We start from the raw sequence: 18,026 nt of genomic DNA on the forward strand, positions 1-18,026 counted from the left end.
CCTCCCTACCCTAACCTCCTCCCTCCCCCCACCCCTCAACCTCTTCCTCCCTACCCTAACCTCTTCCCTCCTTCCCCAACCTCCTCCTGCCTCCCCCAGCCTCTACCTTCTCCCCTCAACCTCCTCCTGCCTCCCCCTACCTCCTTCCTCCTCCCTCCTGCATGCCTCCTTTTCCTCCATCCCCCAACCACCTGCCTTCCCCTACTTTCTGTCTCCTCCTCCTCCTCCTCCTCTTCCACTTTCCACTTTATTTTCTCATAGATAGGAAGTTCTTATAAAGTATTTGTAGGGCTACGTAGCTAAGTTGCGTTGTGTGTGTGTGTGTGTGTGTGTGTGTGTGTGTGTGTGTGTGTGTGTGTGTGTGTTATCTCTACCTATACCATTTACCTTATATTTCCATTAGTTTCATATTTTTATCAGATTTCCCCTCGCCAGTCATAACAACGATAAACGATAAATGAAATAAAAAGATGGCCAGCGCAGATAGACGTGATATTGGACGGCTTTTTCGTGTTAAAGGTGGCGGCCGCGTGAACAATATGGCGACTGGGGAGAGAAAGGGACAGAAAAAAAGGAAAAAAAGAGAAAAAGAGAACCAGGTTTAATATTCTCACCCCAGGTTATTCACCCCAGATTGAGGCCAACGTTGCCAGATTATCGTACTCAGACCCTAGTATTTACCCGAGTCTGATCCATAACTATTCCCGTACTCAGAGCCTAGTATTTACCCGTGTCTGATCCATAACTATTCCCGTACTCAGAGCCTAGTATTTACCCGTGTCTGATCCATAACTATTCCCGTACTCAGAGCCTCGTATGTACCCGTGTCTGATCCATAACTATTGTCGTACTCTTTTTTTTTTGTATGTGTTATTTGATATATTTTGCTTTTGTTGTTGTTTATACTTATTTGTTTGTTATATATGTTGCTTTTCTTTCGTTTTTGTTAGCCATCGTGTTTGTTTCTTTGTGTTTGTACCCTTTTCTAATCCATAACTATTGGCAAAAAAATAAAAATAAAAACAATGATTAGCCATTTTGATGATAACCGCATATGAAGGCAGATATTTGGGTGATGAAAGCAATTTTGGGGGTCGGAAATCGGGGACCATAAGAGGCAGAGTACGACAATCTGGCAACGTTGATTGAGGCTCATTTTCTCGGATGCTTTCGGCTGTCACAACTATTTCCAAAACCCACAAAAGAGATTAGTCGGATCTTCATGAGTGCTTTCCGCATTCAGGATCACCTCTCCTCCCTAAATTGACCTATCTTTCGGCCACTCCTCTCGACTCTTTTGTGGGAGCAGTGAGTAGCGGGCTTTTTTTCCATTATCGTTTCCTTTTTTTTTTTTGCCCTTGAACTGTTTCCTTCACTGTAAAAGAAAACACTATGCTCTGAGTACGATAATCTAGCAACGATGATATGGACCCGATCCGTAACGTGGGCAAGATCAGGGCAGCAGCCAGACGAACGATAATCATCATAAAAATACTCTAAAATTGACCTATCTTTCGGCCACTCTTCTGAACTCTTCTATGGGAGCAGCGAGTAGCGGGCTTTTTTTCATTATTGTTACGTTTTTTTTTTTGCCCTTGACCTGTTTTCTCTGTAGTAAAAAAAAAAAAAACACTCTGCGCTGCAAGATAACAGGTGCACGATAATAGGTTTGCAAACATGTACGGTAATCCGCACTTTATGTATTTTATTTTGGGAGTTTGCTTTGGATTATCGATTAGCCAATACGCATCAGCCACCTGAGGGGAGGAAGGCTGCTGCTCGCTGTGTTTACCTGCTCACCTGTTTCTTACCTGCCGGACCGGACCTCATTAGCGGCGGGCGAAGGCGACGACGAAGGTGGCGATAGTTGCTGTTGTTGTTGTTGTTGTTGTGTTGTTTAGCTTGTCTTGGTGTGTTCTCTGCCCTGTTTTATATGTTGTGTTTTACCTCTCTGGTTAAGTTATTTCTACCTCTCCCCCCGTTTCGATTTTGCCATTTAAGAGGCTCTGTTTTTTTTTTATCTGTGTGTGCGTGTGTGTGTGTGTGTGTGTGTGTGTGTGTGTGTGTGTGTGTGTGTGTGTGTGTTTGCCTGCGCGTGCGCGTGTGTGTGCCTGAGTGCCTCCCAGCCGTCCGGGGCCTGAATGGTGGTGGCCAGCGCGGTGCCCCGACTACAGGTGTGCCGGAGAGTGTGGTGACCCGCGGGGCGGCGCGGTTGTGGTGGTGGTGGTGGCGGAGGTGGCCCAGGGGCGTTAAGGAGGCATCCTTTGTGTTATTGTACAGTGAAGAATATTTTGTTTGGAATAGTCTGTACATTTATTATTTTGTGTATCACAAGTTTTGTATATATAAATAAGCTGTTCCACTGGTGGCAGCATTTAATACTTTAGATATATATTTGTTAAACACTTGCATACATTTATTTTCTTCTTCACTTCCATGCTGAGCGCATCCTAATGCTGCACACGAAACACACAAAAAAGTTTGGGAAAAAACTAACAGACGAAACGATAAATTGAGAACTAAAAGACAGATGTGGACGGACAGACGAGCACACTGACAGACAGACAGACAGACAGACAGACGTGCGGGACGCGAGGCTCCTGCCGTGGCGGGAGACACGCGACGAGACTAAATCAAACTCCGCTGCGTGTCGCCGCGGAGAGCAGAGCAAAAACAATATGCTTCTGGAGGCGCGACGCGACGTGACTACAACGCTGCGGAAGGTCCCTGATGCGGGTCCTTAAGTCCACGCACCCCTTGAAGACGAGGGGAGCGACGGGAGAAAAAAAGGGCCTGGAGGATGAGCTAAGGAGGTTGGGGAGGGTCAGGTCAGCCGTCCCAGCAGTACCACTCGAGGTAGAGGTCGAAGTTGTGGTCCTTGATGTACTGGGAGAGGTCGCGGTAGTCCTGGCGCGTGACGAAGAAGCAGCTCCACACTCTGAGCAGCGTGAGGTGGTTGTCCTCCTCCAGCAGGTGGTAGAGCGCCGCGGTGGTCACGTTGTTGCAAGAATCCAGCGTCAGGCGGGACAGGCGCGGCATCGGGTTGGTCTGTAGGGCGGGCGAGGGCAGCGGATTAGATTCCATTTCTTTCGGCTAGTCAGGGTGAGGCTGATTCTAACGGTGTGTGTTGATGAAGGGAATCAGTAGAGGAGGGGAGGAACAGAGAGGAAGAGAGAAAGGGGGCAGGAAGGGTAGGAAGGGAGGGAAGGAGAGGGGGACTAGTTCGATACCCTCCCGCCACACTTCATTTCCAGGGGTAGTTTTACGGCCCTGGTGGTAAATCAATCTCTGCTCTATCTACCCTCCCGCCACACTTCATTTCCAGGGGTAGTTTTACGGCCCTGGTGGTAAATCAATCTCTGCTCTATCTACCCTCCCGCCACACTTCATTTCCAGGGGTAGTTTTACGGCCCTGGTGGTAAAGCAATCTCTCTGCTCTATCTACCCTCCCGCCACACTTCATTTCCAGGGGTAGTTTTAAACGGCCCTGGTGGTAAATCAATCTCTGCTCTATCTACCCTCCCGCCACACTTAATTTCCAGGGGTAGTTTTACGGCCCTGGTGGTAAAGCAATCTCTCTGCTCTATCTACCCTCCCGCCACACTTAATTTCCAGGGGTAGTTTTACGGCCCTGGTGGTAAAACAATCTCTCTGCTCTATCTACCCTCCCGCCACACTTAATTTCCAGGGGTAGTTTTACGGCCCTGGTGGTAAAACAATCTCTCTGCTCTATCTACCCTCCCGCCACACTTAATTTCCAGGGGTAGTTTTACGGCCCTGGCGGTAAAACAATCTCTCTGCTCTATCTATCTATCCGTTTCACTCTTTTTCACTCACTAACCCAAACCTCCAAACAGGCAACTCGAGGAGGAAAGAGAGAAGAGGGAAGGAGAGGGGGACTAGCTCAATCTCTGCTCTATCTATCTATCCATCTATCTATCTATCTATCTGTTTCACTCTTTTTCACTCACTAAACTGACCCAAACCTCCAAACAGGCAACTCGAGGAGGAAAAAGAGAGAGGAGGGAAGGAGAGGGGTACCAGTTCGATACCCACCCGCCAGAGTTCATGAAGCAGCTTGTCGGAGAGGGCATCGGCGCCCCTCACCAGCAGGTTCTGAAGGCCCTTGCACTGACCCAACAGTTGACGGAGGATGACGCTGTTGCAGGTGTCCGTGGTGACGGTCGTCCACACCTGCAACACGTGACCCAGGTGTGACAGGTGGAGTTGAAGCTGATGATGATGATAGTGATGCTTGGTGGTGGTGAAACACGTGTGGAGATTATCAGGAGTCAAGATGGGGGTGATGGTGGTGCTTAATTACCTTGGAAACACCTGTGAATACTTATGAACACCTGTGGATACGTATGGACACCTATGAAAGCCTGGGGATACGTGTCGATACCTATGGACAACTCTGAACACCTGTGAACACTTACGGATACCTGGAAACAACTATGAATACCTGTGGACACTTTTGGATACCTATGGACAACTCTGAACACCTGTGGACACTTATGGATACCTGTGAACACCTATAAATACTTGTGGACACTTCTGGATACCTATGGGCACCTTTGGACGCCTATGGACACCTGGACGTCTTATTAAAAGGTAAGGAATGATCAGTGTTTCTGTTTCTCTGTGGTGGGTGTGGTGGACAATGTAAAGTTTCTGTTTCTGTTCCTCCTGTTCTGCACTCCATTCTCTTCCCGCCCTCGCACTACCTCCTCTGTCTCCTCGGCCTCGTGCCCCGCCCCTCGCCTCACCTCCAGGTTGACGAGGGTCGTGAAGAGGTCGTCTCGCGGGTACATGATCTCCTCGTAGATGGTGATGTTGCTGAAGGCGAGGTTCTGGAGTTTGGGACAGCAATCGGCAATCGCTGGAACGTGAGAAGGGTTGTTAGCGATCGTTTGGGTCTACTTCGACGTTGGATGTGTTGACGTATCAGTTATCCAAACACAGAAGCCATACATAATCTCAGGGTTGGGGGGAATTTGGATCACAGATTGGAAGACTCAAACATTTGGAATATTTATCTTTTTATCTCCCCCAAGCTCGCCAGGGCGGCACAAAACGGAATATATATCGGTTACCTGTTGCAGCAGCCTATCGGACCGTGTACCACAAGCCCCTGACCCGGAAGGTTCGTAATAGCTTGCCCATAGACAGGGATGCCAGACTTAGGTTCTCCCTGGGCCTCCTGCACGAGTACCTCTCAGCCCTCCGGTGAAAGGACACCGTTGCACCCCGGCCAGCAAGGGAGCTGTGCGCCTTTTAAGTCAGACAGTCTTGGAGGGTAATGACTTCCTGACATGGTGAAAAGGCTGCACTGGGCAAAAATGTTGAGAGCCGCCGAGAACACGGACGAGAGGAGTATAAAGTTGAGGGACGAAACTGTCCTTGATGAGTTCCATTGGTTTAGCCGCCTCACTCACCCACTAAATCCACGACGGTGAAGTTTGCGAGCAGGAGCGAGATGAGGTTGTGCCCCCTGAGCGTGAGCACCGGCAGCACGCCCTCGTGGAAGCTGAGGGTCAGGTCGTCGCAGTTGGTGAGCCTCAGGTGAGCGAGGTTCTCCAGCCGCATCGTCTGGTACAGCAGCTCGTTGGGGATGATGGCGTTGGAGAGCGTCACCTCCTGCGTTAGGGAGAGGGACGATGGGGTGATAACTTGTTTGCAGGTTCGGTAATACTTGAAGGACGTATTAGAGTTCATATTCTCAAACATTTCAAGGCTTACACACCCACATTTGGTATGGACTATGGTAGAGATTATCGTGGATATTTCCATGGATAGTTTGATAGATAGATAGATAGCCTTGTGATAGTTTGACAAGGCTTCTGCACCATAAACATGAGTGTCAGACCCATATTCTCAAACATTTTGGGGCCTGCACACTTTGGGCTTTGGTAGAGATTGTCGGTATTTCCATGAGTAGTTTTATGAGCCTCGGGATAGTTTGACAAGGCTTCTGCACCATGACCGTGAGTATCAGGCCAATATCCTTAAACATGTGGGGCTTACACACCACATTTGGTTAAGTCTTCGTCGTCGTTGACTCACCAGCACGTAGGGGCACAGCGTCATGGCCACATCCACGGAGGCGGCGTCGATGTGGTCGCTGGTGGAGGTGAGGAGGCGCAGCGGGTACGGCTCACACTGGGTCACGTTGTCCTTGGTGACGCCCCAGTCCCGCAGGACGTCGAACACCTGCAGGGGAACAGATAGACAGATAGAAGGGCAGGAAGATAAAACAAATAAATGGATAGATTGTAAAGGTCTTTCTTGCCTACTCCGACTGGCTTTCATTTTAAATACAGCTCCCTGGAATCTTTTTGAACAGTTTGCATCAGAATTTTTACTCGCTCCTGCAAGACCCCGAAGACATGCAGGGGAGCAGCACACATGTATGTAGGGAGGCGGTTGCTGAGTGGTCAGCGTGCGGTTGCGGCGTCCAGGAGGACGCAGGTTCGAGTTCCCCCCCGTCGTTACAAACACGATGGCAATTTTTCAGTCACCGCCAAGTGGTCTAAGACTACCCATAAGATGTCCTGCAGACCACCTATCAGCCCGGACTCTAGATGATCTCTAAAAAGAAGATCAAAGATGAGCTCCGGGTGCAGCATGAGCCAAGCAAGATGGCACCACTTGCCTGCGCCATAACAGGCTGGGGCCGACTACCAGGCCCCACCAAGAAAGTCTACCGGCGCCAGAGGCGAAAGTAAATAAAATAAAATCTCCTTTGGTCACATTTAATTAAAAAAGGAGTCTAGAGAGGGAGTCCTTGCAGCTAAGCCCTTCCCTCACTAACATACCCAAACTAACACAGTCACCCCACACGCCTAACACACACACACACACACACACACACACACACACACACACACACACACACACACACACACCACATGAGCCTCCTACCCTAACCCAACCCCAAAACTAACACACAACACAAATCTAACCCTCCTCCCCCCACCCCACCTAACCTAACCTAACCTAACCTAACCCTTCTCACCTGGAACATGTGCTCGTAGTCCAGATGGTAGAGGCGGGGCAGGTAGTGGAGCAGGTAGGCGGGCCCGGTGGGGGAGAGCGTGCAGCCGGTCACACTAACTTTCTCGAGCTTCTGGCATTGTGGCATCTTGCGTTTCTCGTCGTAGCTAAGTCGTATGAGGGCCGAGTCTGTGATGCCGGTGTTGGAGACGTCGAGCTCCCGAAGGTGCGGACAGCGACGGCCCACTAACTCGAGAACCTAAAGGAGGGGGGGAGAGAGAGAGAGAGAGAGAGAGAGAGAGAGAGAGAGAGAGAGAGAGAGAGAGAGAGAGAGAGAGAGAGAGAGAGAGAGAGAGAGAGAGAGAGAGAGAGAGAGAGAGAGAGAGAGAGAGAGAGAGAGAGAGAGAGAGATGAGGTTTTCTGTGTATGTGGTAGTTCAGAGGGATGGAGAGAGATACGTTGTTGTTGTTGTTGTTGTTGTTTGTGTGTAGGAAGGACTTTGTGTTCTATCTAAGGGTTTGTTTTTTCTTAGTTTAGTTTGCCCTTGTCTAGTTATTTAAAGTTCTGCCTCTCTTGTCCATTTTCTCTCTCACGTGCGCCCGTTTTCTCTCTTTCTCTTGCCCATCTCTCTCTCTCTCTCTCTCTCTCTCTCTCTCTCTCTCTCTCTCTCTCTCTCTCTCTCTCTCTCCTCCTTCCTCCCTTCCTCCTTCCCTTCCCTCTCTCTCCATCCCTTACTACCCCTTCCTTATCCCTTAAAACCACTTCCTCCTTCCCCTCATTTCCCTTCTCTTTGCCTCCTTTTTTCCCTCACTCTTCCCTTTCCCTTTACCCCTTTCTCTAACTTCCCTCATTTCCCCTCCAAACCCTTCCTCCTACCCTGTATTTCCCCCTACTTTTCCTTTTGCCCTTCTCTCACCCTTCCTATCTCTCCCTCCCTCTCTCCCTTTCTCTGCATCCTTCCCTCCCTCTTCCTCTCCGTTTTTTCCCTCCCCTCCTTCCCACCCTCTCATTGCATCCCTACCTCCCTCATTTTCCAACCTTACCTGGTCAATTATCTGCGTCATGGACAGGTTGAGGTGGGTGACTTCGGTGAGACTGGCGGCAAGTTGCATCATAGCCCCGGGCCCCACGTTGCGCAGGTACGACACGTTGACCCGACGGAGGCGCTGCAGGGGAGAGGGAAGCGCTGAGGGGCTGGGCGGGGCTGGGCGGGGAGTGGACTTTGAGTTGTTGATATAATTTTCGGATCAGATTTTCACGGTAGGATTTTATGTAAGGAAGAAATAGGTAGAGGAAAAGGAGAGAGGGAGAGGGAAAACGGAGGGAGAGAGAGAGGAGGGAGGAAAAACAGGAGAGAAGAGAGGGGAAAAGGAGAGAGAAGAGAGGGGAACAGGAGAAAGAAGAGAGGAAAAGAGGGAAGAGGAAAAAGGAGAGAGGGAAAAAGGAGAGAGGAGAGAGGGGAATGGGAGAAAGGAAAGAGGAAAAAGAGGGAAGAGGAAAAAGGAGAGAGGGGAAAAGTAGAGAGAAGAGAGGGCAACGGGAAAAAGAAGAGAGGAAACGAGGGAAGAGGAAAAAGAAGAACGTGAGAGGAGTAATGGGATGGTTAGGAGGAGGAGAAAAAGAAAGAGGAGGAGGAGGAGAGATGGAGATGAGGGAGGTGACGGGAGAGATAAAATAAGATAAGGTCAACTAACGAGGAAATTCATGGAAGGAAAGGAGGAAAACCCACACTCCGATAAGAACATAAGAACATAGGAGTGTGCAAGAGGCCGTTAGACACATACAAGGCAGCTCCTGTGAACCTAACCTCAACTAACCTAACCCCACTATGTATATACACGAATCAGCCAACCCCTTCTTGAATCTGTCTATCGCATTGGCATTCTGTAAAAGCGTGAGCCATCGTGTGCGTGCCTGTGTGTGTGTGTGTGTGCGTGTGTGTAGAGTCATTCGCTGGTGCAGTCCCTTCCACGAACAGATATTTTCATGCACGCTATTAATACCGAGAGGCAAGCAGAGGCAGGCGGAGGGAGGGAGGAGGGAGGGAGTGAAGGGCGGCTCCTGGGGACGATGTGATCAGTCAGTGGTCTGCCTGTCACGTGCTGGCCATGTATGTACTTGAGGGGCGGGCCTGTGTCATGGGTGTTTTGGGGGCGTGTTGTGCATTGTGGATGGGTTGGACTGCGTGAGGGAGGGTAGTGAGAGTAGTGGTAGATTTATAGAAGTGGTGATAAGAGAATAAAGAAGTGGAGAAGAGGAAAGGAGAAAGTTTGCTGGTTATTGAGAGGGAAGAAAAAGAGAGGAAAGGAGGCTGAAGGGAGGTAAAACGAAGACAAGATAGAGGAAAAGTAGAGAGGGGAAAGGGGAAACGGAGAGAGGGGAGAAGGAAAACGGAGGGAGGAGAGAGGAAGGAGGAAAACCAGGAGAGAAGAGTGGGGAAAAGGAGAGAGGAGAGAGGGGAACGGGAGAAAGAGGAGAGGAAAAAGGAGAGAGGAGAGAGGGGAACGGGACAAACGAAAGAGGAAAAAAGGGGAGAGGAAAAAGAAGAGAGGGGAAAAGGAGAACGTGAGACTAGTAATGGGAGTGTTATGCTGGGGTGGTGATTGTAGGGGAGAAACAGTCGGGGTGCGGGGGCGTGGTGTGGTGGGTGGGAGCATAGGCCAGCACCCGCCCTCACCTACCTGCCAACACCTTATCATACAGGTAAGAACACCAACAGAGGCACGTGACGGTGTGAAGGTCAGACCGGGGTGCGAAATAGGTGTGACTCATGACAGCGAGTGAAGGGAGGACGAAAGGAAGGGAGGAAGCGTAAGAGGGAGTTAGAGAGGCGAACCCGAAGCAAAACACACACACACACACACACACACACACACACACACACGTAAGCACGCACACACGCACGCGGGGGTTAGTCATGCAGGGTACACGGTTTAGCTGTTGTCATGGCGGGAGTCAAGCGGCGCCTCCATAACCCAGAGTCGGAGTGTTTATTAAAGAGACTATAAGAGGTCATTTGGTTTACGCATGGCACCTCGTAGGACATAGTTATCCACCTTTTATCCCTCCTACCAATCGTATTCTCCTTCACTACACAGCGGATAGAGGGAAGGAACGATGCAAAGAGAGATATATAAAAGGATAATGACAGACTATAAGAGGTCATTTGGTTTACGCATGGCACCTCGTAGGACATAGTTATCCACCTTTTGTCCCTCCTACCAATCGTATTCTCCTTCACTACACAGCGGATAGAGGGAAGGAACGATGCAAAGAGAGATGTATAAAAGGATAATGACAGACTTTAAGAGTTCATTTGGTTTACGCATATCACCTCGTAGGACATATTTATCCACCTTTTGTCCCTCCTACCAATCGTATTCTCCTTCACTACACAGCGGATAGAGGGAAGGAACGATGCAAAGAGAGATATATAAAAGGATAATGACAGACTTTAAGAGTTCATTTGGTTTACGCATGGCACCTCGTAGGACATAGTTATCCACCTTTTGTCCCTCCTACCAATCGTATTCTCCTTCACTACACAGCGGATAGAGGGAAGGAACGATGCAAAGAGAGATATATAAAAGGATAATGACAGACTATAAGAGGTCATTTGGTTTACGCATGGCACCTCGTAGGACATAGTTATCCACCTTTTGTCCCTCCTACCAATCGTATTCTCCTTCACTACACAGCGGATAGAGGGAAGGAAGCTAGGATACAAATATTAATTAAGGTCGGTGTTCGCAAACGCCTCCGCCTCCCACGTCAACTATCTCCAAAGGCCGAAAAGGAGGTCAATCGGGATCTCATGAGTGTTTCTTCAGGTTCACGGTACAGAAGAAGCGTCAGACTACAACTAGGGTCATAAAACTACCCCTGGAAATGCCCTAATATTGCCCACATGCGTAAGATCACCCACGTGCTGCCCAGGTTTTCCATCAACCCTAATTTCAGCGACTTCGACCAAGAGGAGCACCGGGGTCAGCACGAGCCAAGCAAGAGTCATACATCACGGCAGCCACTATAAATAAAATTCGCCTGGGCCACTAACGGGCTGGGGCCGTCCAAGAGACCCCACAAGACAGCATACCGGCGCAATAAGCAGCACCTAAAAAAGAACTTGTGCCCCGAAATGTTTAAGGACATGACCCTAGGAGTAACTTGAGTCCCGCCTCCTCCTACCGCTCCTTGTCTCCCGCCGCGCGCCTTACCCTGCAGCGCTCCGTCAGGAAGTGCAGCGCAAGGAAGGTCTCGCCGACGGAGGTGATGGAGAACTCCTGCAGCTGCGGGAGGACGAGGACGTGGAGATGGTGCCGCCTCACGCGCCCCCTCTCCCGCACCTCATTCATGATCCCCGCCAGCAGGGCCGCCGCTGGAACACGTGTCGCGGCGCATTACGAGACGAGGCGTTAGGGAGGGTGACTAACAGGGCATGGCGTGTGGAAAGGGGCGTGTAGGAGAGGTATGGGTGCTGCAAGGGCGTATTATGGAAGGGAAAAGAGGAGCGAGGCGTAGGGAGGGAGGCTAACAGTTCGTGGCGGAGTGGTAGGGGCGTTGCGAGGGCGTGTCATGGGTGAAGAAGGAGAGATGGGGGAGCGAGCCATAGTTAGCAAGGGACTCAGTGGGACATGTAATGAGGGGTTTAAAGCCCTTAGTGTGAAGCTATTCTGGGTGAGGGGAAGAGTCGTACCGTGGTAGAAGGGGGAAGGGGGAAGGGGCGGCGGCGTAGGTGGGAGCTATGTACTGGGGTGTAGAGGGCTCACTGGGACTGCTACTTGGAGTTAGGAGGGGTGTACCATGGGGGAGCCCTCGGCAAACCTATGGGTGAAAGGAATAGCGGGACCTGGTGGGGTGGGTGAAGGGGGTTTAGGGGAGGGGCAAGGTTAGAGAGAGAGGGGAAGGGAAGGGAAGAAAGGGAGGACGACGGGGGAGGGGAGGGAGGGACGAGGGAGAGGACGGGAAGGGCATAAAGAGAGAGGTGAGGAAGAGAGAGAGGAAGGAAAGGGGAAGAAGAGAAAGGGGAGAGAGAGAAGGAGAGGAAAAAGAAATCTGGGCGAAGGACTTGGTAGGGGCGGGCAGGGTTAGCGAACTCGTCTTGAGTGCAGGTGTGACGCCCCCACCTCGTTAATTACCTGATGCGCCGGGAAGGTGAGTCACGCTGGAAGACCCAAATAACCAGGGGACGAAAAAGGGGGGGGGGGCGGGTGTAAGGAGAGGTGGAAGTCGCTAGAAGGGGGGGGCGTTAGAGGGGGCGACGACCGGCGGTGATATATGGGGGGCAGGGCAGAAGTCGAGAGGGGTGGCAGGAAACGGGGAGGGCGTAATGGAGGCTGGAGTCGACGGAGAAGGGGGCAGAACGGAGATCAATTGAGGGGGGCGAGGGGAAGGAGGATATGAGGGAGGGAGGGGGGGATCACATACTCACAAAGCCCCAGGGGTCACTTCAGGTGGTGGTGGGGGGGTGTTGTGGAGGTGGGAGTAAAGAAGCGATCATTCCTCAGGTTACCAGTTCAATAAATGCTTAGAGTAGGAGAGAGAGGAGAATGGAGACAGAAAGAGAATCAAGTATTATTGGTTATTTCTTTACGTCATTCATCTCCCGCTTTCCCTTGTGATATCAGGGCGCGGTGGAAGTCAACGAAACTGTTAACCTGGATTAGCCTCACACCACACACCACGCCCACACACCTTTCACGGGGCGGGGAGTTAAAAAAAGGGGAGAATACAAATGGTAACCAGGGAGAAACGCCAGGGACAGGTACATGGGACCCTTAATTAAGAGTTACAGGTATTAATGAGAGACAGGTGTGAGGAGTAGCCAGGTAACCGGGCTGTGGCGTCGTCCAGGTAACACACACACTCCCGCTGTAAAAAGGCGATACAGCTGTTAATTTGGGCATAAACTTCACCTGCTTCCTTCATCCTCACTGCTGCTGTCTGCCTACCTGTTGTTGCCACGCACACACACACACACACACACACACACACACACACACACCTGCGTCTCAGTACCCCACCACACACACACACACACGCACGCACACTCCCACGTTCTCCTCTTTGTTTCTTGTGCTTAAGGTGATCACGTGTCTCTGTGTTCACTCTGATGCGCCATTAGGTCTTTCTGAAGGCTATTCTAAGGCTGCCTGAAGTGTGTGTTGTGTGGGTGGGTGTTTATGCAAGGCGCTGGGGACTTGGCGCTGTGCTCTGCCGGGGCTTGGGCTGACTGGCTGACTGGTTGGCTGTATGGTTGGCTGGCTGACTGAGTGGCTGGCTGACTGGCTGGTTGGTTGTATGGTTGGCTGGCTGACTGAGTGGCTGGCTGACTGGCTGGTTGGTTGTATGGTTGACTGGCTGACTGAGTGGCTGGTTGGCTGACTGAGTGGCTGGCTGAGTGGTTGGTTGACTGGCTGAGTGGTTGGTTGATTGGCTGAGAGGTTGGTTGGCTGGCTGGCTGAGTGGCTGACTGACTAACTAATTGGCTGACTGAGTTGCTGGCTGGCTGACTGAGTGGCTGGCTGGCTGGCTAACTGACCGGTTGACTGAGTGGTTGGCTGGCTGAGTGGGTGGTTGGCTGGCTGTTTAACTGATTGGGTGGTTGACTCACTGACTGGCTAACTGATTGGCTGACTGACTGACTGACTAGCTGATCTATTGGCTGACTCGTTGGCTGATTAACTGACTGACTTGCTGACTAACTGACTAGCTCGTTGGGGGACTAACTGATTGACTGGCTCGCTGGTTGGCTGGCTGATTGACTGACTGACCTCCTGACTAACTGCCTGACTCATTGGCTTACTGACAAGTTTTATTTTTATATTGACAGGTAGAGTGCGGATGTGTGCGTGCGTGCGTGTGTGTGTGTGTGTGTGTGTGTGTGTGTGTGTGTGTGTGTGTGTGTGTGTGTGAATTTGTTTGGGTACGATATTTACTATTCTTCAACGTCCTTCCTTTGCGTCGTGAATTTATAATAGAGAGGAAGTACTTTTATTATTATTATCATCATTATTCTATTATTATGACGACAGGTGGGGTGTGTGGATGTGTTTGTACGTGCGTGCGTGTGTGAAGGTCTTTGGGTACGGTATTTATTGTTCCCTTGGTCTTGTTTGGTCTGTTCTCCCTGACCCTCCCCAACCCGACACATGTTTATCCCATACACCTGAGGAGGGTTGAAACAGGTGTGTAGCTTCCGATGGGCAGGTGTGTGTGTGTGTGTGTGTGTGTGTGTGTGTGTGTGTGTGTGTGTGTGTGTGTGTGTGTGTGTGTGTGTGTGTGTGTGTGTGTGTGTGTGTGTGTGAGCGAGTTCAACAGGTGTGTAGCTTCGGATGGGCAGGTGTGTGTATGTGTGGGGAAGCGAGTTCAACAGGTGTGTAGCTTCGGATGGGCAGGTGTGTGTATGTGTGGGGAAGCGAGTTCAACAGGTGTGTAGCTTCGGATGGGCAGGTGTGTGTATGTGTGGGGAAGCGAGTTCAACAGGTGTGTAGCTTCGGATGGGCAGGTGTGTGTATGTGTGTGGGAGTGAGTTCAACAGGTGTGTGCGTCTGAAAGGGGCAAGAAAGAGGACGGGAAAGAAAAAAGGATAAAGAAGACGAATTGGGAATGAAAGAAGGAAGTGAAGAGGAAGGAAGAAGGAAGGAAGGAAAGAAAGAAGGAAAGAAGGAAGGAAGGAAGGAATGAGGGAAGGAAGGAAAGAAAGAAGGAAAGAAGGAAGGAAGGAAGGAAGGAAGGAAGGAGAGCATGGAGAACTTTGTCACGAGAGGAGAAGGTCACGATCAGAAGGAGGAGGAGGAGGAGGAGGAGGAGGAAGAAGAAAAAGAAAAAGCCAAGATCAGGTGAAGCCAAGGGACAAGGTGACGAAGGATTGGAACGGCGGCGGAGAATGGAGAAGAAGAAGAAGAAGAAGAAGGAGAAGGAGGAGGAAGAAAAACAACAAGAGGAGGAGGAGGAGGAGGGAAAGGAGGCCAAGATCAAGGGAAGCGAAGGAACAAGATGGCGAAGAATGAAAAAAAAAAAAAGAGGAGGAAACATGGAAACAGGAAAACATAGAAGAAGGAGGAGGAGAAGAAAACGGAGGAGGAGGAGGAGGAACAGAAGGAGGATGGGAAGGAAGAAGAAAAAGAAGAAAAGAAAGAGGAGGAGGAGGAGGAAGGATAACAGAAGGAGGAGGAGGAGGGGATGGACATGACACCAGAGGATGGGAAGGAAGAAAAAGAAGAAAAGGGAAGAGGAGGAGGAGGAAGAACTGCAAAAGGAAGAGAGGGAAGAGGAGGAGGAGGAGGAAGAACAGCAGAAGGAAGAGGGGGAAGAGGAGGAAGAACAACAGCAGAAGGAAGAGGGAGAAGAGGAGGAAGAACAACAGCAGAAGGAAGAGGGGGAAGAGGAGGAGGAGGAGGAGGAGGAATACCTTGCATCTCTCCAACACAACCTTGAGCCCATTGAAAGACTCCCCGTCGGAGGAGGACATCTTGAACTCCTCGAGGTGCGGCTGTACAAGAGCATGGAAGTGAGTCCTTTTGAGGCGGCGACAGCGGAAGTCCGACACCAACACCTCCATCAGCTTATTCAGGATGGCGCTGGCTAGGGGGGTGAGGGAGGGCAGTTGGGGGAAGAGGGGAATGGGGAGTGAATTGGGGAAGTGAGGGGGGCAGTGGGGAGTGAGTTTGGGGTAATGGGGAGTGAGTTTGGGGTAATGGGGAGTGAGTTTGGGGGAGGAAGGGAGTGGGGAGTGATGGGAGAGCGTTGAATCATCAGCGCATCACCGAAGAAAGGGGAGAATGGGAGGGGAAGGGACGGGATAGGGGGAGGGTCGAAAAAAAGTGGGAAAAAGTACATTAATTCTTCGTTTTAGTGGAGGACTTAACTAAATGCGATGTGCAAGGTATAACTACTTCTACTACTACTTCTATAATGGATACGTTTTGGTACATAGAGGAAGAGATGGATGCTGGGGTACACAACGTTTTGGTACATAGAGGAAGAGATGGATGCTGAGATACACAACGTTAGGGAAAGGAAGATCAGATAAACGAGAAGAAGATAGAGTCAGGTGCCCAAAAACATGGAAGAGAGAGTAACGAAAAATAAAGAAAAGGGAAATAGCTTAGAATACAAGAAGATGGAAATGGGAAAGAAGAACGAAGGGAAGTAATAACAATAAAAAAACAAGAAAAACAGACGAAAGAAAAAGAAAAGGAAAGGGAAGTAACAAAGCATACGAGACTTAGGGAAATATAAAACAAAAATTAGACCATGAGAAAAAAAAAACTATATAAAAAAAACAAAAAAAAAAGGATAACAACACTACAAACATCATAACCAAACCAAATCAGACAAACAGGTAACAAACACGTATGACACACATTTACCGCAACACAGGTAGACACACAGGTGAACAGGTAATTACAGGTGGGACTCACGTAGGTGCAGGAAGGGCCCGGGCTCCTGCAGGTAACTCTCGTCATAGATCATGGCGCACATCTCCTCCCTGTTCTTCACGCGGTAACAGATCGAGTCGAAATTGCGGGCGATGGAGACCAGAGACGCGCGCTGCAGGGTATCGGGTTGGTTGCGGAGAGGCATGGTGTTGTAGGGGGGTACTGTGGGTTCGATTCCCCTCGGGTGGTGGTTTCGGTGTGTTACGGTTTTCCTTCTCGGTTTTCTTTTCTTCTTTCGCTCTTTTTCTTATTCCTGGTTTCCCGTTTTTGTTTTCTTTGTTTTGTGTTCTGTGTTGTCTTTTCCTGGAGTGGTTTGTGTTGCTTTCTCTTTTTCTTTATTTTCTTTCTTCTTTTCGTTCTTTCTTTTTCTTTCCCGGTCTTTTGTTTTGTTATGTTTTGTTTTGTTCGCTCTCCTGGCCTGTTGAAGTGTCTGTTTTTTCTTCTTATTTGTTGTTTATTTACTTGCTTCGTTGCTGTCTGGCCTTTTCTGTCTCTTGCTTCTTTTGTTTTGGTTAAATTCCCGTTGTTTTGTATCTTCGGTTAACTTCCTTTGGCTATAGATACGCTCTCTCCTCTTCTATTCTTCCTTTCCCTCGCTCTTCCCGGTAACAACAACGTCTTCTTGCCTTGCCGTGCGTCTCCGTGGCCGGTTGTGGAAAAATACCTGTTTTGTCTTTAATCTGAGGCTGACTTCCTTTGGCTATACTGTCGTTCTGTTCTCCCCGCTCACATTCCTCCTTCACTTCGCCTCTTCTGTTACAAAACGTCTCCCGGGTCCTTTCTCTCGCCTGCCTTCCTGTCCTGGGTGTGTCTGCGGCCCCGTGTGTTCCCTCGCGCCCCACACGGCGACGCACTGCCAACTGAGCCTCGCGTGATTATATTGGGGAGTGCGGGCTCTGGGCACGGCGCCACCTCCTCCTCTTCCTGCCTCGCTTCACAACACCACCTCCTCACCTTTACCTCTGCTTCTGCCGCGGCCCTGACAACACGCTGTTCACCACTAACGCGTCTTTGCAGCCTCTCCTCCTCCTCCTCTTCTTGACTCTCCGCCGCACTCACTACCTCCCCGCCTCTGACTCTCCTCCCATTGCGACTAGTTTCCCAGCTCACAGAGAAGATTAACCATGATTTCTTGGGTGATTTTTTCCGTTCAAGATGTAAACGTCGTGCAAAACAGTGTCACTAGGATCACAAAAGAGGTTCATGAAAATCCCAGCAGCTTCCACGGGGGACTTTTCAGACAGAGGACCCGAAGCACCGATATCTACGTAACTTAGGAAATACTTCTTAGCTAACAAGAACAAAAATAATGTCCCTGGTTGGAGGCATACAGGTGTGAAGGGAGGGTAGGACTGGGGAGGGGGAGGAGGAAGAGGGGAGTGAGAGAGAAGAGAGGGGTGAGAAGGGAGACGGGAGGAGGAGGAGGAGGAGGAGGAAAGGGCATGCCGGTAGTGGTAGAGAAGAGAAGGAGGAAGAGGGAGGAGGAAGGGGAAGAGGTGGAAGGAGGAAAGAGGAAGGGAGGGGAAGGGGGTAGGTAGGGGAGTGGAGAGGGATAGTGAAGGGAAGGAATAGAGGAAGAAGGAGGAG

General features: G+C 50.3%; 1 protein-coding gene across 5 annotated transcripts; it reads right to left on the reverse strand.

The window, feature by feature from the left end:
* Nucleotides 1-1,690: 1,690 nt before the first annotated feature.
* Nucleotides 1,691-17,535, reverse strand: LOC126998204 (uncharacterized). Of its 5 annotated transcripts, none has more exons than XM_050859673.1 (9): nt 16,422-17,535; nt 11,214-11,374; nt 8,040-8,162; nt 7,019-7,255; nt 6,067-6,213; nt 5,439-5,640; nt 4,770-4,882; nt 4,057-4,194; nt 1,691-3,048 (listed from the first exon to the last, which is right to left on the reverse strand). In XM_050859673.1, exons 1-9 carry the CDS (start codon nt 16,582-16,584, stop codon nt 2,830-2,832), a joined length of 1,503 nt encoding a protein of 500 aa, XP_050715630.1. In that variant the 5' UTR covers nt 16,585-17,535; the 3' UTR covers nt 1,691-2,829. The 5 variants fall into 5 exon arrangements, with proteins under 5 accessions (XP_050715630.1, XP_050715629.1, XP_050715633.1 ...); XM_050859672.1 differs by lacking the exon at nt 11,214-11,374 and adding an exon at nt 15,410-15,582 and having other exon boundaries at nt 16,422-17,526; XM_050859676.1 differs by lacking the exon at nt 11,214-11,374 and adding an exon at nt 15,410-15,578 and having other exon boundaries at nt 16,422-16,545.
* Nucleotides 17,536-18,026: the final 491 nt, after the last annotated feature.

This window comes from Eriocheir sinensis, chromosome 13 (assembly GCF_024679095.1).
Source record: "Eriocheir sinensis breed Jianghai 21 chromosome 13, ASM2467909v1, whole genome shotgun sequence".
NCBI lineage: Eukaryota > Metazoa > Arthropoda > Malacostraca > Decapoda > Varunidae > Eriocheir > Eriocheir sinensis.

Excerpts from the sequence above, each read along its gene's own strand:
- LOC126998204 (XM_050859672.1), bottom strand. The coding sequence starts at position 16,584 with ATGCCTCTCCGCAACCAACCCGATACCCTGCAGCGCGCGTCTCTGGTC. Across the intron at positions 8,163-15,409 it reads TTGTGTTGGAGAGATGCAAG|CGCCTCCGTCGGGTCAACGT; the intron begins GTATTCCTCCTC and ends TCTCCCCTGCAG. Across the intron at positions 3,049-4,056 it reads TGCTTCATGAACTCTGGCGG|ACCAACCCGATGCCGCGCCT; the intron begins GTGGGTATCGAA and ends CCCGCCCTACAG.